Genomic DNA, 21,051 nt, shown 5'->3' with positions numbered 1-21,051 from the left:
AGTATTATATTACTACATAATAAAACCTAAAATACAAAATCTGCAGAATATTTGGCTCCTTGCGAAATCAACTAAATCCCTTGCTTACTGGGGACATAAAGAGAAGCCAAAAGGAACTAGACGCAGACAACACAAGGACGAGAATCATGCTCCTCACCAGAGTTGTGCTGCTAGTGAGGGGTCTCCGGAAAACTCCTTTGACGTTACGGAAGTGTCCGTTGCTCAGGTGCGAGGAGCTGATGACAATGTAGTAGCACTCCATCCCTCCATTACATGCGATACAACGTTCAATGCGAGCTCGAGCTGCCGGCCAGCGGTGTCCTGACTAATAATGCACAGTGAGATGATCTGCTCTGGTGTCTACAGGGAGAGCGGAGGAAAGTGTGTGCAGCTGCCTGAGGATCTCTCGTATCTCTCTGTTGGGCTGTGAGCTCCAGTATTACTGCTGCCTGACAAGCACTGTTATTATTATACGGGAGGGCTATGTCGCTCCATTAAACTGAGCCAATAGAAGGGAGGCGCCTCGGCAAAAACACACAGAGCTGTCAGGAGAGAGCTTATGTCACACGCTGCTCTGATCTGCTCTATGGAAGGCCCTGGATATTGTCACTGCACTTAGTATATGTTCATTAGACTGCTCAATTAGTGTCTATACATGGCGGGATCAAGTACATAAGCTGTATACTTGTAGCAGGAGCAGATTAAAAAACTATGGGAGGATATTACAGATGCTCATCAACTTTTCTTTTGCTTAATATGCAAAGACAAAACTGTTACTTGCTAGAAGTGTATGCGTAGATACGGAGAGGCCTGACAAGCCATGTGCCAGCCAACAAGCCATTTTGAATTGACTAGGGTATTTAGATCCAGGTTTAGGATGGAGAATGAAATATTTTCCCAAAGGGCAGGAAAGTCTATGCATATAGCAAATTTAATCTTTTCATCTACGTATCTACATATACACATATACACAAGTGCATCTCAATAAATTAGAATATCCTCAAAAAGTTAATTTATTTCAGTAATTCAATACAAAAAGGCAAATGCATATATTATATAGAGTCATTACAAACAGAGGGATCTATTTCGTGTTTATTTCTGTTAATGTTGATGATTATGGCTTACAGCCAATGAAAATCCAAGTCATTATCTCAGAAAATTAGAATAATTACCATAAATTACCTGTAAAGGCTTCTTAAGCATTTAAAATAGTCCCTTAGTCTGGTAAGAGGACACACTTCCACCTCTAACACTGTTAGAATTATGTACAGTATTATGACAAGCTATTTAACTGCAAAGGGCCCATATGATGTTCTTCTGTCTCTGTTACAACAACGTAGAAAAGGAATGTGCAAAAAAGTGGGATCACCAAATAGATAAATGTACAAAAATATCTTTATTTGAACATAGACACAAGTACCACATACGTGTAAAATCAATTAAAAAAGCAAACAGCTTACAGAAAACACACACTAAAGCTGGTTCACACTAAGCGACAGCGACAACGACGTCGCTGTTACGTCACCATTTTCGGTGACGTAACAGCGACCTTGTAAGTCGCTGTTATGATCGCTGCTTAGCTGTCAAACACAGCAGCCGAAGCAGCGAACATAACGTCGCTGTGCTACATGTGCAGAGAGCAGGGAGCCGCGCTTAGCGCTGGCTCCTTGCTCTCCTAGGTACAGTACACATTGGGTTAATTAACCCGATGTGTGCTGCAGCTACATGTCACAGTGCAGAGAGCAGGGAGCCGCGCTTAGCGCTGGCTCCTTGCTCTCCTAGGTACAGTACACATCGGGTTAATTAACCCGATGTGTGCTGCAGCTACATGCCACAGTGCAGAGAGCAGGGAGCCGCGCACACTGCTTAGCGCTGGCTCCTTGCTCTCCTAGCTACAGTACACATAGGGTTAATTACCCGATGTGTACTGCAGCCACATGTGCACAGAGCAGGAGCCGGCACTGGCAGCAAGAGCGGAGGCTGGTAACGAAGGTAAATATCGGGTAACCAGGAAAAGTCTTCCCTTGGTTACCCGATGTTTACGCTGGTTACAGCTTACCGCAGCTGCCAGATGCCGGCTCCTGCTCTCTGCTCGCTTCATTTCGTCGCTCTCTCGCTGTCACACACAGCGATGTGTGTGTCACAGCGGGAGAGTGATGACCAAAAAATGAAGCTGGACATTCAGCAACGACCGGCGACCTCACAGCAGGGGCCAGGTTGTTGCTGGATGTCACACACAGCGACAGCGACGGGACATCGCTGCAACGTCACAGAAAATGGTGACGTAGCAGCGACGTTGTTGTCGTTGTCGCTGTGTGTGACACCAGCTTAAGGGTGCCAATGGTGTGACACCCAAAGGAGACCTCACACCCTCAAGAAGCCCAAACCCCACTGGAATGGAATAGTACAATAGGTAATATCACCAAAGATATAAACAGTGTCCGTAGACTGGGCCCATCAGCATAACAGATGGACAATACAAAATCAGGTTGACATGTCACAGTCAAGACCAAGGTAGATTGGCAATATACATAATATAACAATACCAGAAACAAATGAACATAATGTAAAGCAGAAGTGACAAAACCAATACTACCTGAACATGGACACACAGAGGGGTAGAGGCATGAAATGGAGGGGCGAGGTCTCTGTCTCTGTTCACCCCTGGTACTGTATATATAGTGTAAAGTCATTGTAAGGTAGAGTTAAGGTGCCTGGCACTGAATTTTAACTGGTGCCGAGAAGCTTAAAGGGGTTTTCTCATAAACAAATTTCATTTTAATCAATAGATCTTGGAATAATAATAATTTCCACAATTTGATGTGTTTAAAAAAAATGCTCCTGTGCTGAGATAATCTTATATAAGTGCCCCGCTGTGTACTGTGTAATGGCTGTGTCTGACCGTACCGGAATATGGTCTGATCATACCACAGCTCCTGAGTCGGGAAGGAAGTAAAAAAGTATACAGACTTTACAACACAAGATTGTAAATAATTCTTTCTTTGAGGTAAAACATTTTTTTAAAAACAATCAGGGAAATGTTTTACCTCACAAAATGAATCAGCTATAATCCTGTGCTATAGGCCTAAGCCACACGGAGAGAAAATCTGTGCGAGTGGAGTGCGATAAAACATCACATTCCACTCGGACCAATTCTAGCCTGTGTGCCAGCGCACATGAGCGATTATTTTCTCAGTCCTAATCGGACTGAGAAAACAATCGCAGCATGCTGCGATTATAATACGAGACTCTTTTCTCTCGCACCCATTCAAGTGAATGGGGCGAGAGAAAAATCGCACTGCACTCGCAGTACACCGGTATACCGCGCGTGCAGAGTGAGAATCGCATTAGCCGGCTACGGAGGAGAGAGGGAGAGAAATCCCTCTCGCCCCTCCTCCGTGCCGGCCCGCCCCTCCTGAGAGCCAGCCTGCCCCCCGCAGCTGAGGACCGCTCGCACAGTTGGACCGCAGTCGCAGGGATACAAGCATGACACTCGGCTCCTGCTGTGCTGCCAGCGTGAGCCGATTGTCATGCGAGCATCACAGTAGCGCCCCGTGTGGCCCCAGTCATAATGTCTTTATACACTTTTGCATTCTCCGCTGTGCAGGAGCTGTGGTATGATTAGGCCATTTCCTTGTATGATCAGACATGGCCATTACACAGTACAAAGCAGGGGCCTATTTATAAGATTAGCTCAGTGCAGATAACGCATCCAATTGTGGAACTTATATTCCAAGATGTATTGATTAAAATGAACTTTAAAATTAACTTTGCTCATAGGAAAAAACCCTTTAAATAGTTTGTCTCGTCATCCACTTTATAAATGTAGGCTAGGCTTATAAGCTGATCTCTAGAATCCCTGCCTTTGTAAGTTGTTGCAATTAATAGTGATGAGTGAAGATATTCTGCACTACTCGTTACTAGCACGAATTTTAAGGTAATCAGGATATTCGTTATTCATTGAGAATTTGCCTATGGAGTTTCAATTCCCCTTCCCACATGTTTTGTGCCTGATTTTAAGCCACTAAACAAGCAGGGATTGGTTGCCACTCACATGAAAGCTGTAGCCATCTTTGCTACTGGCATTACTGTGATTGGTAGGTGTAGTAAACTGCAGGAAAAGTAGACAGCTGGGGACTGGTATTCTCAGGCTGGGAAGGCCCATGGTTATTGGGCCCTCCCCAGCCTAAAAATAGCAGCCCGCAATCACCCCACAATTGGTGCATAAATTAGAAGCATCAATGGTGGCGATTTAGCCTACTCATCTTGATTGCCCTGGTGCGTTGGCAATCGGGGTAATATATGGGGTTGATATCCGCTATGATTTGTCAAAAATCATAGCTGCCATCAAAGCTTGTGTTGGTAATGGAGAAGTGTCTATGAGACACCAACTCTTTAAGTAAAAAGAAAAAAGCACATAAAAGAACCCTAAAACACACTCTCTTTCACCAATTTATTAAACCCAAAAACACCCTCACAGGTCTGACATAATCCGCACAAAGTCCCATGACGATCCTGGCTCTACTACTTACCACAGTTCACACCCTACAGGCATCCCAACAGCTGGAAAGTCCAGGAACTTTAAAGGCTCTCTTGAAGTTACTGGGTTGACAATTGTCTTGAGTCCCAGTCACTGTAAGCTTTTGTAAAAGGTTACCAGAGCTCACAGCCACCGGGTGTCGGGCATCTGTGAGGCCAAGATACCTTAAAAGAACCTTTAAGGTTCCTAGAGTTCCCATCTGTTGTGACACCTGGAGGCTGTGAAATATGGTAAGAGCATAAGGCACACCTGTGCAATAATCATACTTTTGTCATGTCTCAGGATTTGATCTGTTGACCTCCTGCTGCAGAGTCTGTTTTCTTCTCTGATGAGCCATAGTTTAATCTGCCCTTGTCCAAATGCTGAGGAGCTATTGTGACGCCCAGGCCTGTCAGGTCGTCACAGGGTATTGTGCAATCTGCCCTTCTGTGCAATATCCACCTCCTCCTTGGTTATGGGTCCCCAACCAAAGGTGTTGCCAACAGCAGCTAATTAAAATTCTAATCAAAAAAGTTTCAGGAGCCTCTGTTAGGAGTCTCGACACAGAAACTAGCTAGATATCCCTCCGGGAAGGACCTAGCCAAGGAGTGGCTCTTTTTAGGAAACCAACAAACCACCATATTAAGTATCATACATATGGTGTTGCAAACAACAGGTAATCAAAATCCTAGGAACACTCTGCACCACACCCAACAGACACACCAGTGGACGGCATGAGTGGAATTGGGTCGCCCACTTGGGGGGTTGGTTAAGGGGAGGTCAGGAGTGTCAGGAGGAAGTCAGTGAGAGTCAGAGACAGGAAGTGAGATGAGGTCACGAGCTGGGCTCCTTGGAAGTACAAGGTAGCAGACGGTGGTTTGAGCCTAGTAGGAGCTGGACCCCCGGTCGCAAGGGATTGTGACAAGGGGCATGGTATTGTCGAGGAGGACAGCCGGCGGCCTTGTACCATCACCAGGCCGGGACCAGGGCACGATGGGGTACGTGGACCCTAGGTCAGGGAGTAGCTTGAGGCAACCTGACAACTGACCTGACAAGAATGGAGCCTTCAAGATCCACTCTCCACCTGCTCCAAAATCGGGGTAATAGCACAACGTGAGGGATAGGACTTTCCACTGAAACGGTCCAGGAAATCCCAAACGTGAACCCGGAGAGCAAGCTCCCTCAGTTAGCCAGACCGGGGAGCGGGACCCGATTAGTTTCAGGCTATAGGGGCCAACTAAGAAGATAACAGTGTGCCAAGGGAAAGGTCACAGATCATCAGGCAACACCAGCGAGAACGGGACCCAAACGTGCTACCCTGAGCGGCAGCGGTATCCAGAACTTTGGTTTATCAAGTTGTCGGTGTCAGATTTCTTTGGACTGAATGAGTATGCAAGTGACCCTTTCACCCCAACGGCACGTCCCCATCACCATCACCGAGTCCCGGGGATCTTCGCCCTACCCATGGAGGGGTAAAACACCCAGCTGCCCACTCCATCGCCACCGGGTACTCCCAGCTGCAGCGGTGGTACTCCATCTTACCACACACCACGGGTGGCGTCACAAACTTTAACCATACAGCCCCTTGTAAATACCCCCCTTTTTATTTTGAGTGGCCGCACGACCCCCGGGTCCGGAGACCCCTCGAGCCACCGCGGATCCGGATCCGAGCAGCTCGGCTGCTGACGCGGGGGCGGCACACTATTACTTCTACATTTGCTGTTATTTCTTTGGTTTGCGGTCACGACGGGTGTTATGACTTGCTCATTTGGTCTTTCCAATCACATTCCAGGGCAGGCTTTAAATACTTTCCTGTTCCCAGCATTCAGTGCTGGCTATATTTCTGTGTGGACAGCCTCTAAAGAGAATCAGTTTTGCAGCTTGGGATTTTGAATGCTGTTTGACAGAGACATGTTTGTTTTTTTACCCTTTCATGTCTCATTCATCTTTTTTTCACCTTCTTTCTGTTTTCTATGGGTTGGATATACATGTCTCTTGCTTGAATTTATTATTTCTCCTTTGTCCTCTTGTGCTCTTATTATACACTTACTCACTTTGGGTTTTTGTCTACCACTGCTCTGTTACCTTAGTTTGGTTAGTTGTGTGCTTCAATCTCTCCTCTGGTTACCTAGGAGGAATGAGGAACAGTTTGAAGGCCTATCAGACAGCGAGATCTAGTTTGTGTGTTTCTAGTTGTGGCTAGGGATATTCTCGTCTGTGCAGTTAAATATTAAGGTGCTGTGCAGATTTGGATTCTAGTTTATACAGAAACCAGCGGGGTGCATGTGCATGTGTGGTTTAAGCTTTATTTCCCCTTGTTCCCGTGTGTGAGTGTATACAGGTATAACAGCTGTCTAATCAGCATCTTGATATGCCACATCTGTGAGGTGGATGGATTATCTCTGCCAAGGAGAAGTGCTCGCTGGCACTGATTTAGACAAATTTCTGAACAGTATTTGAGAGAAAAATTGTCTGTTGTGTACATAGTAAAAAATCTTAGATCTTTGAGTTCAGCTCATAAAAAATGTGAGCAAAAACAAAAGTGTTGTGTTTATATTTTTGCACAGTGTATATCTAGATCAGATGAAGCATATACTGTAGGTAATTACTAGTGGTGGGCGGACCCGGACTATAAAAGTCTGGATCCACACGGTTTCAAAAGTGCGCCACTAGAGGTTATGGCACTTCCGTGGTCTCTAGGACCCCTTCTGTCTGTGCCCGAGCTGGGTGATACCAGCTCCAGGCAACGGTCTTCGCTCCTCCACTGCTCCTCTCTTTTCCTTCTTCCTCCACACTCCACACTGTCTGAATGTTCCCACTCTCAAGACTCCACCCCCCCGGTCTGGCTTCGGGCATAATCACGTCTTTGCCATTTCTGATGAGGTGTTGCAGATTGAGGGTGTTGTGTTTTGTGTGAATCGGTGATGACCTCCTCCTTACCCAGGATGGGATACCACACCTCTGGATGAGGCGCAGTACCTCTGTGGCGATTGAAGACTCAGGGCGCCACACATGTAATGCTCTTCTGGGAACTTAAATATGCAACTAGCTTCTTGAGAGAGAAAGAGTACTTAATCTCTAGTGCCACCTATTGGAAATAGAAATACTAAAGCGGGCTTTACACACAGCGACATCGCTAGCGATGTCGCTGGTGAAAGCACCCACCCCCGTCGGTTGTGCGTCACGGGCAAATCGCTGCCCGTGGCGCACAACATCGCTACGACCCGTCACACATACCTGCCTAGCAACGTCATTGAGGCCGGCGAACCGCCTCCTTTCTAAGGGGGCGGTTCGTTCGGCGTCACAGCGGCGTCACTAAGCGGCCGATAGAATAGAAGCGAAGGGGCGGAGATGAGTGGGCCGAACATCCCGCCCACTTCCTTCCTTCCTCATTGCGGGCGGCCGCAGTTTCAGACGCAACAACGTCGCTAACGAGGCCGGATGTGCGTCATGAATTCCGTGACCCCCAACGACATCTCATTAGCAATGTCGTTGCGTGTAAAGCCCGCTTAATAGTCAATACTGACTCTTTAACAAGCCTTGACACAAGACTTAGGATAAGGAGTAGTGTTGAGCGGACCCGGACCCGCAAAATCCGGATCCGCATGGTTTGAGCGCCCGATCCGAGTCCGACCAGTACCCGGGATTCGGGGTGCACGACCCGGATCCAGCTTTTTTTTTTTCTCTCCCTCTCTCCCTCTCTTCCCCTCTCCCTCTCTCCCTCCCCATGGATTTACATAGCCGCGGATTCCGGATCGGATCCGGACTTCGGCGGCAACCCAATCCGGATCCGCCAGACCCAGACTGATCTGCTCAACTCTAATAAGGAGCTAAACCATAAACTCCATCTACAGACATGTGTTTTGGGATATTTTGTCTTCAGTGCAAAACAAGTGATCTGATTTGCCTAGGGGAGGGAGGTACCTTTGACTGAGGTTCTAAGGGGGAACATTTCTCCTTGTGAAGAGTCCCAAGGAGACTTACAGGCTATGCAATGCTTGTCTGGGAATTTAAATATGCAAATTAGGCAGCAAAAAAAATCGTAAAATTGCATAGCACGCACATGACATATAATGAATACCAAATGGACACCACTCATCCAACTCTTTTGGATGAAATTGGTCCATTTTTTCAGATTCACGTGTGACCCCGGCCTAAGGGTTTGCTCACATGTGTGTTTAAATATGCTGAGTGCAATATAATGAAAAATCGCATTGCGCTCACACCAATGTTACTCAATGAGTTAGTGCTTATCTGCAAGCTAGAATCTAACTAAGGAAAAAATTGAAGCATGTTGCGAATGGTCAAGTAAAATGCCGTAGTCTTGTCAATGCAAGTCAATGGGTCAAGAAAAAAAGGCACATCGCACAGATCATCCGTATGCCATCCATTTTTTGTGGATACATTTCCATTTTGTAACGTAGAACACTTTAAATGGTCCTGGAAATGATTGTGGAACTTAATATGGATAGTGAGTTACCGTATGTTTTATAAGACGCACCTTGATTATAAGATGCACCCCAAATTTAGAAGAAAAAAAATGAAAAAAAATCTGGGGTTCGTCTTATAATACGGTGGTGTCTTACCGGAGGAGGGCGGCAGCGGTGGTTGAGCAAGGTCAGAGGAGGCAGGGGCGGTGCTGGAGTAGGGCGATGCTGCCGTCGGTGCAGTGTGCGTCCCAGATGCTCACTGCGCACGGCGACACTGAAAGGCTCTGCTGCGCTGTGCTGTGGGCTTTGCTGCACTGTGAGCGATGAGGCATAGGCCGCTATTCTGAATGTTGGCGGTGTGGGCTTCAAAGAAATGGTGCCCCGATTTGGCACATGCGCAAATTGAGCTATCGGCTCAATCACAAGCCTAGATCTCATCTGTACACGCGCCACCTCCAGGCACCATTTTCCTTATGTCCGCTGCTGGGAGATCAGTGGGCCAGAGGCGGCGCATTTGCTGATGAGATCTTGAGCCAAGAGGTCCATCTGCGCACGCACTGTCTCCGGGCGCCATTATTGGAAGAAGCCCACACAGCTGACATTGAAGATGGCAGCCCCTGCCTCAAGACACGCAGCGCAGCAGAGCCCAGAGCACAGTACAGCCCAGCGCACAGCACAGCCCGCAGCATCGCCCCTGCCTCCTGTTACCCCTCTCCAGCATCCCCCAGTAAGCTATACTTGGCTTATAAGTCTTACCCCTCATTTTCCTCCCAAAGTTTTGAGAGGAAAAGTGTATCTTATAATTCGAAAAAATATAGTAGATGTTTTTGCAACTCTGCATTTCATCCCATGTGAACCGCCATAGGCAAATAGCACCCAAACTAGAACTTGGGAGACCCGAAGCCATTTGTTGCATCAGGCAGCCAGTCAAAGCTAACATGATGAAGAAATGAAGCTTGCATCAACGAAGGGTTGTCCTTGCCCCATGGCTATGTTAACATTGCCATCTGCTGATGTTGCAGAAGCGATAGCTGCTAGGGCTTCATCTGGCTAAGTCAGCTGAGAAGGCTTATACCAGACATGACAATTCTAAAGGTGGCTCTGTCTTTCAATTATATTAAAAAAAACATATATTAAAAAATGTGAACGATAATTTTAAATATTAGGTAGCGCTGATCTAATAATGTCAGAGGCTTGATTTCTGCTAAAACCAAATAATCCTCCCTATGGAAAATCACAATGCATTTGACATCTGTTATCTGTCTTTTCTGATTTTTAAATCTCTCTGTTGCCTTGGCTCAGTATAATCCCCTGAACCTCGCAATCTGATCATAATACAGCCTTAACAGGCTAAAACATTACAAGAGCTGCTGAAACTACAGAAATGGCTACATAAAAGATGAAAACCACAGGCAAATAATGCCGACGTATTAACTATTTATTACCCAGGGGTATGTTACATTTCTTATAAACTGTTGTTTTGCTAAATCACATAAAACAAAATTATTTATTTAAAATGCACAAAAATCAGAAATGGTATACTGCATGGAAATATACATATTGCCAACATTGGATACTATTACGTATCAAGTACTATTTTAAAAAACACTCCTGAAGTTTTTAAGTTACCTCCTCTCGTGGTCACAATTACTGTAAATGTATAAATGTCTATAATTTTACATAACTAAAAGCTAAAGGAAAGTGACAAGGGAGACAGGCTGAAGCTGCATCATATACATACTGTACCTTCCCCCAATAGACCATTTATGGCCAAAAACAATAAGATGCTTTCCCTATCAGTATATCGAACCAATAATGTTCCATCAAACAGTAAGATACTCTAAAGAAGCCCTCCATACAAACATAGTATGGTGCCCCCACAATCTCTTCTCACACACCATATGATTCCTCACCGTCCCCCAATTTATGATGCTCCCACTATGTTCCCTTATGCAGCATGCTAAAAAATAATAAAATTTAAGGGGGTATTCACATGAATACATCCTCAGAACCACCATCAATTCATTAATACATTACCAGGGCCACGTTTTAAGTAATTGAGGATGATTTGTAGAGTTAGTTTCTGCTCAGTTTCTGCTAAAAAAAATCAGCGTGAACACATGCTTTAACTGAGTTTTTGGAGACGAAACTCATCAAATTATCCTCCAAAAAATGCTCCTATTGTAGAGATTTGAGACTAAAGCGGGCTTTACACGCAACGACATCGCTAACGAGATGTCGTTGGGGTCACGAAATTCGTGACGGACATCCGGCCTCGTTAGTGACATCATTGCGTGTGAAATACAGGAACGACCGTTAACGATCAGAATTACTTACCTAATCATTACCCATTGACACGTTGTTCCTTTCCCAAATATCGTTGCTGTTGCAGGATGCAGGTTGTTCGTCGTTCCTGTGGCAGCACACATCGCTATGTGTGACACCGCAGGAACGAGGAACATGACTGTACCTGCAGCCGCCCGCAATGAGGAGGGAAGGAGGTGGGCGGGATGTTCCGGCCGCTCATCTCCGCCTCTCCGCTTCTATTGCGCAGCTGCTTAGTGACGCCGCTGTGACGCCGAACGAACAGCACCCTTAGAAAGGAGGCTGTTCGCCAGCCACAGTGACATTGCTAGGCAGGTAAGTATGTGTGACGGGTCCTAGCGATGTTGTGTGCCATGGGCAGCGATTTGTCCGTGACGCACAACCGACGGGGGTGGGTGCATTCACCAGCGACATCGCTAGTGATGTTGCTGTGCGTAAAGCCCGCTTAAGTTTTAACATAGTCATGAAGCACGTTATGGATTGCTGCATGTATAGAAGAATAGAAAAACCACCATCAATACATGAGTATGGCATTGGAACCACCGTCATGTACATGAATGCAGCATCAGTACCAATATCAGTACATGAATGCAGCACCAAAGTCACTGTCAGTACATGAATACATTGGTGCCAGAACCACCAGCACTATATAAATGCAGCATCAGATCCCTCTCCCCTCAGTTCCCTTCTCCATAATGTCACCCCCTTAACACTAAGCCACTCCATAATATCCCCCCTAAAGTATCCCTCTCCATAGTATCCCACCCTACCACTGTGCCCCTTTCCATAATATCTTCGCACAGTTCCCCACCCAATAATATAACCCCCACACAGCTTATCTCCATAATGTACCCCACCACATTGAGCCTCTCCATAATATTACCCCCATACACTGCCGCTTTCCAAAATATCCCCCCAAATTGCCTCTTTTCATAATATTTCCCTCACACTGCCTCTTTGCATAAAGTCCCACCACCCCACTGCCCCTTGCTGTACTATGCCCCTTTTAAAAAAACTTCTCTCCCTCATGTTGTGCGTTGACAGTAATCCCAATCCCCCCAACTCCTGATGGATACACACTTAATCTTTAATTTCTCCACAAAACGATTACTGGAGCCAGCCATCTCTGATGCCTCTGTGGCACTGCTGTCAGCAGCAGTGTGATCACGTCAGCAGCGTACTGACCTCATCACACCGCTGCACATCGGGGCCGGGGAAGACAAGTGCTTCCCTGCTCTATGCTCCTCTGCATTTTTCAGATGTAAAATATATTTGAAAATGGGAAGAAGGGAGCCAGCGTCTTCCAGACAGGTACACAGGCCACACCAAATCCTCTGGAGAGTCACATGCGGCTGTGGGCTGTATGTTCTGCAGGCCTGGACTACTGTAATCCTTTCCCACATTATGATGAGACCACAGTGACCCTCTCTCACACAATCTGATGCTCCCACAATGTGCTTTACACATTATGATGGATCCATTCTATTCAACCCACAAATTATGATGACCCCAAACATCATGGTATCCCCATAATGTCTGCCAAACATTATGATGTCACCATCATGTCTTCCATACATTGTGTTGGTTCCACAGCGTCCCTAACTTACAAATTGTCAGCCCACCCAGATTAGGCTAAAAAAAAGATCTGCCCCACTCTTTTGTTTGTGAAGAAATATCTGCTGTTAAAACCATACAGTACAGACCAAAAGTTTGGACACACCTTCTCATTCAATGAGTTTTATTTTCATGACTCTAAAAATTGTAGCTTCACATTGAAGGCATCAAAACTATGAATTAAAACATGTGGAATGAAATACTTAAAAAAGTGTGAAACAACTGAAAATATGTATTATATTCTAGGTTCTTCAAAGTAGCCACCTTTTGCTTTGATTACTGCTTTGCACACTCTTGGCATTCTCTTGATGAGCTTCAAGAGGTAGTCACCGGAAATGGTTTTCAACAGTCTTGAAGGAGTTCCCAGAGATGCTTAGCACTTGTAGGCCCTTTTGCCTTCACTCTGCGGTCCAGCTCACCCCAAACCATCTCGATTGGGTTCAGGTCTGGTGACTGTGGAGACCAGGTCATCTGGCGTAGCACCCCATCACTCTCCTTCTTAGTCAAATAGCCCTTACACAGCCTGGAGGTGTGTTTGGGGTCATTGTCCTGTTGAAAAATAAATGATGGTCCAACTAAACACAAACCGGATGGAATAGCACGCCGCTACAAGATGCTGTGGTAGCCATGCTGGTTCTGTATGCCTTCAATTTTGAATAAATCCCCAACAATGTAACCAGCAAAGCACCCCCACACTATCCCACCTCCTCCTCCATGCTTCACGGTGGGAACCAGCCATGTAGAGTCCATCCGTTCACCTTTTCTACAAAGACACGGTGGTGTGATCCAAAGATCTCAAATTTGGACTCATCAGACCAAAGCACAGAATTCCACTGGTCTAATGTCCATTTCTTATGTTCCTTAGCCCAAACAAGTCTCTTCTGCTTGTTGCCTGTCCTTAGCAGTGGTTTCCTAGCAGCTATTTTACCATGAAAGCCTGCTGCACAAAGTCTCCTCTTAACAGTTGTTCTAGAGATGAGAAGGTGTGTCCAAACGTTTCGGCTGTACTGTACATGTGTCACTTATCTATCACTTGCTGCCATTAGGTAGGAGCAAGAGTATTGAGATGAGAATCAGCCACCTCTGAAAGGCAGAGTCATCATAAGAAATCTAGTCTGCATTATGGGTCCCAAATCAGAGGGGAAGAATGAATGAAAATGGCAAGCAACCCAGACACAGAACATCAATTAGCACCAATATTGTAACGTCCTGGAGGTGGATTCACTGGACCGTGCACCGGACTCCCCCAGTAAGGCAACTCAGGGACTGTCCGATCATCCCACCAGAAGGCCTAGATGCACGGTAGCCGGAACACTAGGGGTATGGGAACAGAGTCCTTCAGGGATCTGTACGGGAATGTCTCTGAGTCCAACGAACACCGGAGGCCGGATGGATGACTGGAACCGGATTCAGGTGCCGGGTAGGAACCGCAGACGGGGTCCGGGTCCAGCGAGATGTGAAGGCTGATGTTACCAGGTGAAGTTGGGGATCGGTGACGGGTTCAGGCTGACGGTAGATGGCGGGATCCTCAGCAGACGGTCACCGGGAGACTTCCTGGGGAATCGGCAGTCAGGACCAGGTTAAAGTGGCAGGACGGGTTCTGCGGAAGAGACAGAGTTAAACGGGAGCAAGGCACAAAGGGACCTGAACACCTAGCTATGGGAAAACGTTGATCAGGCACCGCCCACATGGAAAGGAAGTCCTAATATACCCTGTACCTGTAATTGACCATATCCTGTTTCCGGGACGCTGGCCCTTTAAGAAGAGGTGAGTGAGCGCGCGCGCACCCTAATGCGCATGCGCGAGGCTCGTGTGCCAGAGACCAGAGCAGGAAGCGGTGCAGGAGATGCAGGGTGACCAGACAGAGTGTCCTGGGTCGCAGGGGGACACCGGGACCGGCGGGCAGGAGGCACGGAGGACGCAGAGGAGGGCAGCCGCGGGCAGAAGGACCGGGAACCGGAGCGGTGAGTGACAGATGGCGCCATGACCCGGGGAGCGTGACAGATATACAGAATCCATATACCGTATTTTTCGGACCATAAGACGCACTTTTTTTCCCCCAAACGTCTTATGGTCTGAATGTGGCTGCGGGGAATGTGGGTGCTGCGGTGGAGCGGGTCATCGGGGGCACGAGCAGCCTGCCGTGACCACGTGTACCCGCTCATTTAATATGCACACCCATCCCCCACCCATCATCCCTCAGCGCTGAAGCAGGCACTGACAGGTGGGCGGGATGATGGGCGGGGGATAAACAGCCGGCCCGCATGATCACCCCTGGCAACTACAGCCTGGAGTGATCATGTGCGGCTGTATTCACTGCCCCCCGCGCATCATCATCAGCGCGGGGAGCAGTGAATCAGTGTACAGTACTCAGCGTTCCCCTGCAGCATCACTCGTCCTCCCGTCTGTGTCAGCGGCAGCGCCGCTGAGTGGAGCCGTCCCCGTTACCCTGCTAAATCGCGATCATCTCCTGTGTCTGTGCCGGTGGCTGGGTGGATAATACTCCCTAATACTAGTATACTTTTTGTTAGCCACTCTGTCTAGCAGATGCCAGATGAACCCTGGCCTTCACCCTTTAACCCCTTTACAAGGATCATGACTTATGGAGGGGGCCCCTGGGTTGAATCCACAGAGTGGTTGCTGACCAGTGAAGTGGACTGATAGTACAAGGTTAGAAAGCCAGTCAGCACCAAGAAGTCATGATCAGGAATAAAATTGTCTGGCAGTAAGATAATCAAAACCCGAGTCAGAAACAGGAATCAAACTAGTGAAAGGGAATCTGTCATTAGGATCAATCCTCCTAAGCCGTCTATATGGGCATGTAGGTCATAGTAGGCTGAACAAAATTATACCTTGACATCTGCAGTCCAATGTCTTATTCCAGCGTTTTTCTTAAATGTAAATGAGCTGTTCCAAGCTATATACCAGACCCTGATCTGCATGAGAAGCTGACTCTGGAGCTTAATTTTTATAAAAAAGGATGTGTTACCTGTGTGACACGCATAAGACTTCAGAATTCTCATTGACTTTGCTAGCATCAGGATTCTTTGTAGGTTTTGTGACAAATCTACATTCAAAAACACATTTAAAACACCCAAAAGAAATGCAACGTGTGCACATAGCTTACAAACACATTTGCTGCAGCTCTGCTGTATTGCAACAATATTGCAACACAGGCGGCCTGTGAGATGGAAGCTGAAGCACAGAGGAACCTGCAGGTGTATCAGTAATGGCTCGCTCACACTAGCGATGACTCTCTCATGCGAGAAAAAGAGACACATTATGGAAATGACACTCAACTCCTGCTGTGAACGTGAGCTGAGTGTCATGCTCTGATTCTCATTGCTTGTGTCGGCGACTGCACTCGGATGTCATCCGAGTGCAGTCGGACGTTTGCATGTGTGTCGCCCAGGGTTATGGGTACTCGGTCCTGGGCAGTGTATAACTGGGGAATGTCACTTTGGTGGCCGTTGCCTGGTTCCGTGCCCTGGGTGCTTTTTGAAAAGGGGAATATTTAGATGGGGATTGTTGAATAAAGTTTATATGTAACGCCACTTGCGGTGTGTGGCTTTGTGGATGGAGCCACCGCTGCACAGTTTTCACTACTGGGGCTGGTGTTAATGGCAGCCTGGATGTTAGACCCTCCACAAGCAGGGCCAGGCCCCAGAAGATAGGTGATGTAACGGGCGTTGAAAGAAGGTAGGCCACAATGGGAGTTTCAGTGTAACTGGTTCTTTTTACTCACTACAAGCTGGTAATTGGTCACCCGAGGCTGGCTGGTCTTAACCACAGGTTCCCGTAGTCCCAGTGCCGGTTTAGTAACGTGGTGGCTTCTTTCCCCTGCACCTGTCTTTGGTTGGTGGGTCCCCGTGGCATAGAGCAGTTGGGGTTCCCCTCCTGGTTGTCTTGTTCAGCAGTCCGTTTGACGGTAGCGTGAACCCTGTGGGGTTGGAGTCTCTGGTCCTGTCCCTGGTTCTCCCTTTGCTAATGAGTCCCAAACTTCAAGGTCAGTGAGGTCCTTGATGGTCCCCTTAATGTGCCTGGAGCTTTTGCCTGACCTAAGAGTCTGTGCCCCGTTGGTGCGTAGTTCCACTTACAGAATGTAGCATCTTCCCATCGTATAATATTGGAGCGAGTGCTATCCAATAAGATATTGGGAAACACTCATCCAATGTACTGTAATTCACCCCCATAGTTCTCCATGTATAAAGTAGCCCTCATAGCCCTCTAATTATTATAATGGATTTACCATAGTTCTCCATATTTTATAATTCACTCCATAGTTCTCCATATATTAGAATGCACCCCATAGTACTTCATATATTATACTGCACCACATAGTCCTCCATGTTTTATAATGCACCCCCATAGTCCATGTATAAGGTAGCCTTCATAGTCCTCATTATATTATAATGTAGCCCCCATAGTCCTATATGTATTATAACTAGAGATGAGCGAACCAGTCCCGGTTCGGCTCGAGGTCGGCTCGCCGAACGGGGGTCCCGTTCGAGTTCGGTTCGTCGAACGTTCGACGAACCGAACTCGAACGTATAGGCTAGAATGGGAGGCAATCACAAACACATAAAAATGCATGATAAATGTACACAAACAGTTAATAAACATTGCCATAACACTTACCGGTCCTCGCGATCCCTTCTGCACTCTGTCTCCTGCCGCTATTCCATCCGATGATCGCTGAATCCTCCCGGTGACCGGCACTGCCAGCAGAGATGCAGGACCTATCGTGACGTCAAAATAGCCATGTGACCAGTCACGTGGCTATTATCTCATTGGCTACAGACTGGTCACATGACTATGACCCGTCATGTAAGACATGCGAGTGCATCTCTCCGGTACACGGTGCACATATGTGTATCGCCGTGTACCGGCGACATGCTCTAGCACACGGTCGACTCCCCGTTCCGTTAGGGACCGGCTGTCACAGCCGGTCATTAACGGAGATCACCGTTGCCATAGCAACGCAGTTAGCGGTGATGTCACCGCTAACCGCGGCTCCGAGAGCACCGTTGCTATGGTAACGCGTCTATCAGCGTTACCGCTGTTACCGCTGACAGCCAGCACTGATCACTCACGGAGTGAAGGCTGCACGATTGTAGTGAGCATTGTAGTGAGGATGGAGGTTCCCCAGCCCCAAGTGATGAGCTGGTGAACCTCATCCTCACTACAATCGTCACTACTACTACACTAGTGAGGATGAAATCCGCAGTAGAGGCGCCCAGAAACCTCGGGCTAACCTGTGCTGCGGATTCCAATCCCCAGCTGCCTAGTTGTACCCGGCTGGACACAAAAATGGGGCGAAGCCCACGTCATTTGTTTTTTAATTATTTCATGAAATAAGTGAAATAATTAAAAAAAAACGGGCTTCCCTATATTTTTGGTTCCCAGCCGGGTACAAATAGGCAACTGGGGGTTGGAGGCAGCCCGTGGCTGCCTGCTGTACCTGGCTAGCATACAAAAATATGGCGAAGCTCACGTCCTTTTTTTTGTAGTTTTTTGGCAAAAAAAATAAAAAATGCTTCCCTGGATTTTCCATTGCCAGTGAAGGTAACACCAAGCAGTGGGGGTTAGCCGCCAGTAGCTGCTTGGATTACCCTTAGCTAGCAATACAAAAAATGCAGCGGGAGCCCATATATATTTTTTTTAATTATTTATTTAAATAACTAAAAATAAAATGGGCTTCCCTGTATTTTGATTGCTAGACATCACAGTGCTGTAAAAATAAATCTTTAAAAAAATGACGTAGCGCTCCGCGGTATTTTTGATTCTCAGCGCAGATAAAGCAGACAGCTATGGGTTGCCACCCCCATCTGCCTGCCGTTACCTTGGTTGGCAATCAAAATACAGGGAAGCCCATTAATTTTTTCTATTTAAAAAATGGTTAAAAAAAAAAATGACGTTGGGTCCCCCCATTTTTGATAGCCAGCTAGGGTAAAGCAGACGGCTGTAGCCTGAAAACCACAGCTGGCAGCTTTACCGTGGTTGGCGATCCAATGTGGAGGTCCCCTCAGGCTCTTTTTTATAATTATTTTATAAATATTAATAATTACACAATAAAAGTAGGGTCCCCCCCAAATTGGATCACCAGCCAAGGTAAAGCGGACAGCTGTGGTCTGGTATTCTCAGGGTGGGAAGGTCCATAGTTATTGGGCCTTCACAGCCTAAAAATAGCAGGCCGCAGGCACCCCAGACGTGGCGCATCCACTAGATGCGCCAATCCTGGCGCTTCACCCCAGCTCATCCCGTGCCCTGGTGCAGTGGCAAACGGGGTAATAAATCGGGTTGATACTAGCTGTAAAGTCACCTGAGATCAAGCCCAGCAGTTTGTGATGTCATGGCATCTATTAGATACCCAACATCATAAACTGTCAGTACTAACAAAAAAAAAAAAATCGACAAAAGAAATTTATTTGAAAAAACAGTCCCCAAAACATTTCCTCTTTCACCAATTTATTGTAAGAAAAAAAATAAAGGGGTCCCACGACGACTCTGGACCATCTAGAATATGGGGGGGAGACACTCAGGGAACGTATCCCCCATTTTCTAGGAGTGCGGACCCTTCATGTGAGGAGTGTGGGTGCAATGAATCTGCACTCACTCTCCCCGGGTCCACAGCAGCAGAGTCCATGTCGTAATGGTTGCTACCAAAGCTGCAATGCCCTGCTCATGAGGTAAGGGCATGCCTAATCAGGAGAACTACTGTAGAGGAAGCTCTGCTCACTGGTATATAGGTGCTCAGAGGTAATAATAGATAAAATTAGTGAGTAACCTCGGCACTCTAAATCTCCCAGACTAAGTCAGTAAGTCACAACGGATAGTAATGCAAAATCACTCTTTATTGGTCCGTATTAAGAAAAAAAATTTTTTCATAAGCATATATGTTTTTGTCCAAAACAAGTTACAAATGACGTTTCGGCCTGAGCCTTCGTCAGATTGGACTTATCTGCATGTAATCATGAAAAATGACAATAATCAGTATCACATAAGAGTGAGAGAACAATAACATAAACTCGAACAATGTAGAGGTACAATTGGGATGCAGCAAAAAAATTGCAACACAGCAAGAAATGAAACACATGATACAAATGTCATAATACAGTACAAGGACAATATAGTAATGACAAATATGGGGTCAGAGTAGGCTTAGACAGCTCTGGTACGAAAGAGATGTCAATCATAAAGTAACATGTGCAGTAGGTGTAGAGCTACAGTATGCATGGCAGAGCTAATGGGTAGACCGACCATAGAAAAAGAACGGAGAAAAAGTGGAGAAAAAGTGGAGAAAAAAATGGAGAAAAAGTGGAGAAAAAAATGGAGAAAAAGTGGAGAAAAAGTGGAGAAAAAGTGGAGAAAAAGTGGAGAATAAGTGGAGAATAAGTGGAGAATAAGTGGAGAAAAAGTGGAGAAAAAGTGGAGAAAAAGTGGAAAAAAAGTGGAGAAAAAGTGGAGAATAAGTGGAGAATAAGTGGAGAAAAAGTGGAGAAAAAGTGGAGAAAAAGTGGAGAAAAAGTGGAGAAAAAGTGGAGAAAAACTGGAGAATAAGTGGAGAAAAAGTGGAGAAAAAGTGGAAAATAAGTGGAGAAAAAGTGGAGAAAAAGTGGAGAAAAAGTGGAGAAAAAGTGGAGAAAAACTGGAGAATAAGTGGAGAAAAAGTGGAAAATAAGTGGAGAAAAAGTGGAGAAAAAGTGGAGAAAAAGTGGAGAAAAAGTGGAGAAAAAGTGGAGAATAAGTGGAGAAAAAAATGGAGAAAAAGTGGAGAATAAGTGGAGAAAAAAATGGAGAAAAAGTGGAGAAAAAAATGGAGAAAAAGTGGAGAAAAAGTGGAGAAAAAGTGGAGAAAAAGTGGAGAAAAAAATGGAGAAAAAGTGGAGAATAAGTGGAGAAAAAAATGGAGAAAAAGTGGAGAAAAAAATGGAGAAAAAGTGGAGAAAAAGTGGAGAAAAAGTGGAGAAAAAGTGGAGAAAAAGTGGAGAAAAAAATGGAGAAAAAGTGGAGAATAAGTGCAGAAAAAAATGGAGAAAAAGTGGAGAAAAAAATGGAGAAAAAGTGGAGAAAAAGTGGAGAAAAAGTGGAGAAAAAGTGGAGAAAAAAATGTAGAAAAAGTGGAGAAAAAGTGGAGAAAAAGTGGAGAAAAAGTGGAGAAAA

The 21,051-nt window shown here is 46.2% G+C and overlaps 1 protein-coding gene across 1 annotated transcript in view; it reads right to left on the bottom strand.

Moving 5' to 3' along the window:
* ZNF804A (zinc finger protein 804A) overlaps positions 1 to 424 on the bottom strand; it is a 268,212-nt gene extending 267,788 nt beyond the window's left edge. Inside the window, exon 1 of the mRNA XM_075318898.1 lies at positions 158 to 424. Coding sequence (XP_075175013.1) covers positions 158 to 262 — 105 coding nt within the window. The 5' untranslated portion in view covers positions 263 to 424. The remainder of the gene's footprint in view (positions 1 to 157) is intronic.
* Between the last annotated feature and the right edge of the window lie 20,627 nt (positions 425 to 21,051).

This window comes from Anomaloglossus baeobatrachus, chromosome 7 (genome assembly GCF_048569485.1).
Source record: "Anomaloglossus baeobatrachus isolate aAnoBae1 chromosome 7, aAnoBae1.hap1, whole genome shotgun sequence".
Classification (NCBI taxonomy): domain Eukaryota; kingdom Metazoa; phylum Chordata; class Amphibia; order Anura; family Aromobatidae; genus Anomaloglossus; species Anomaloglossus baeobatrachus.
This window is presented reverse-complemented; position numbering and strand designations above follow the sequence as displayed.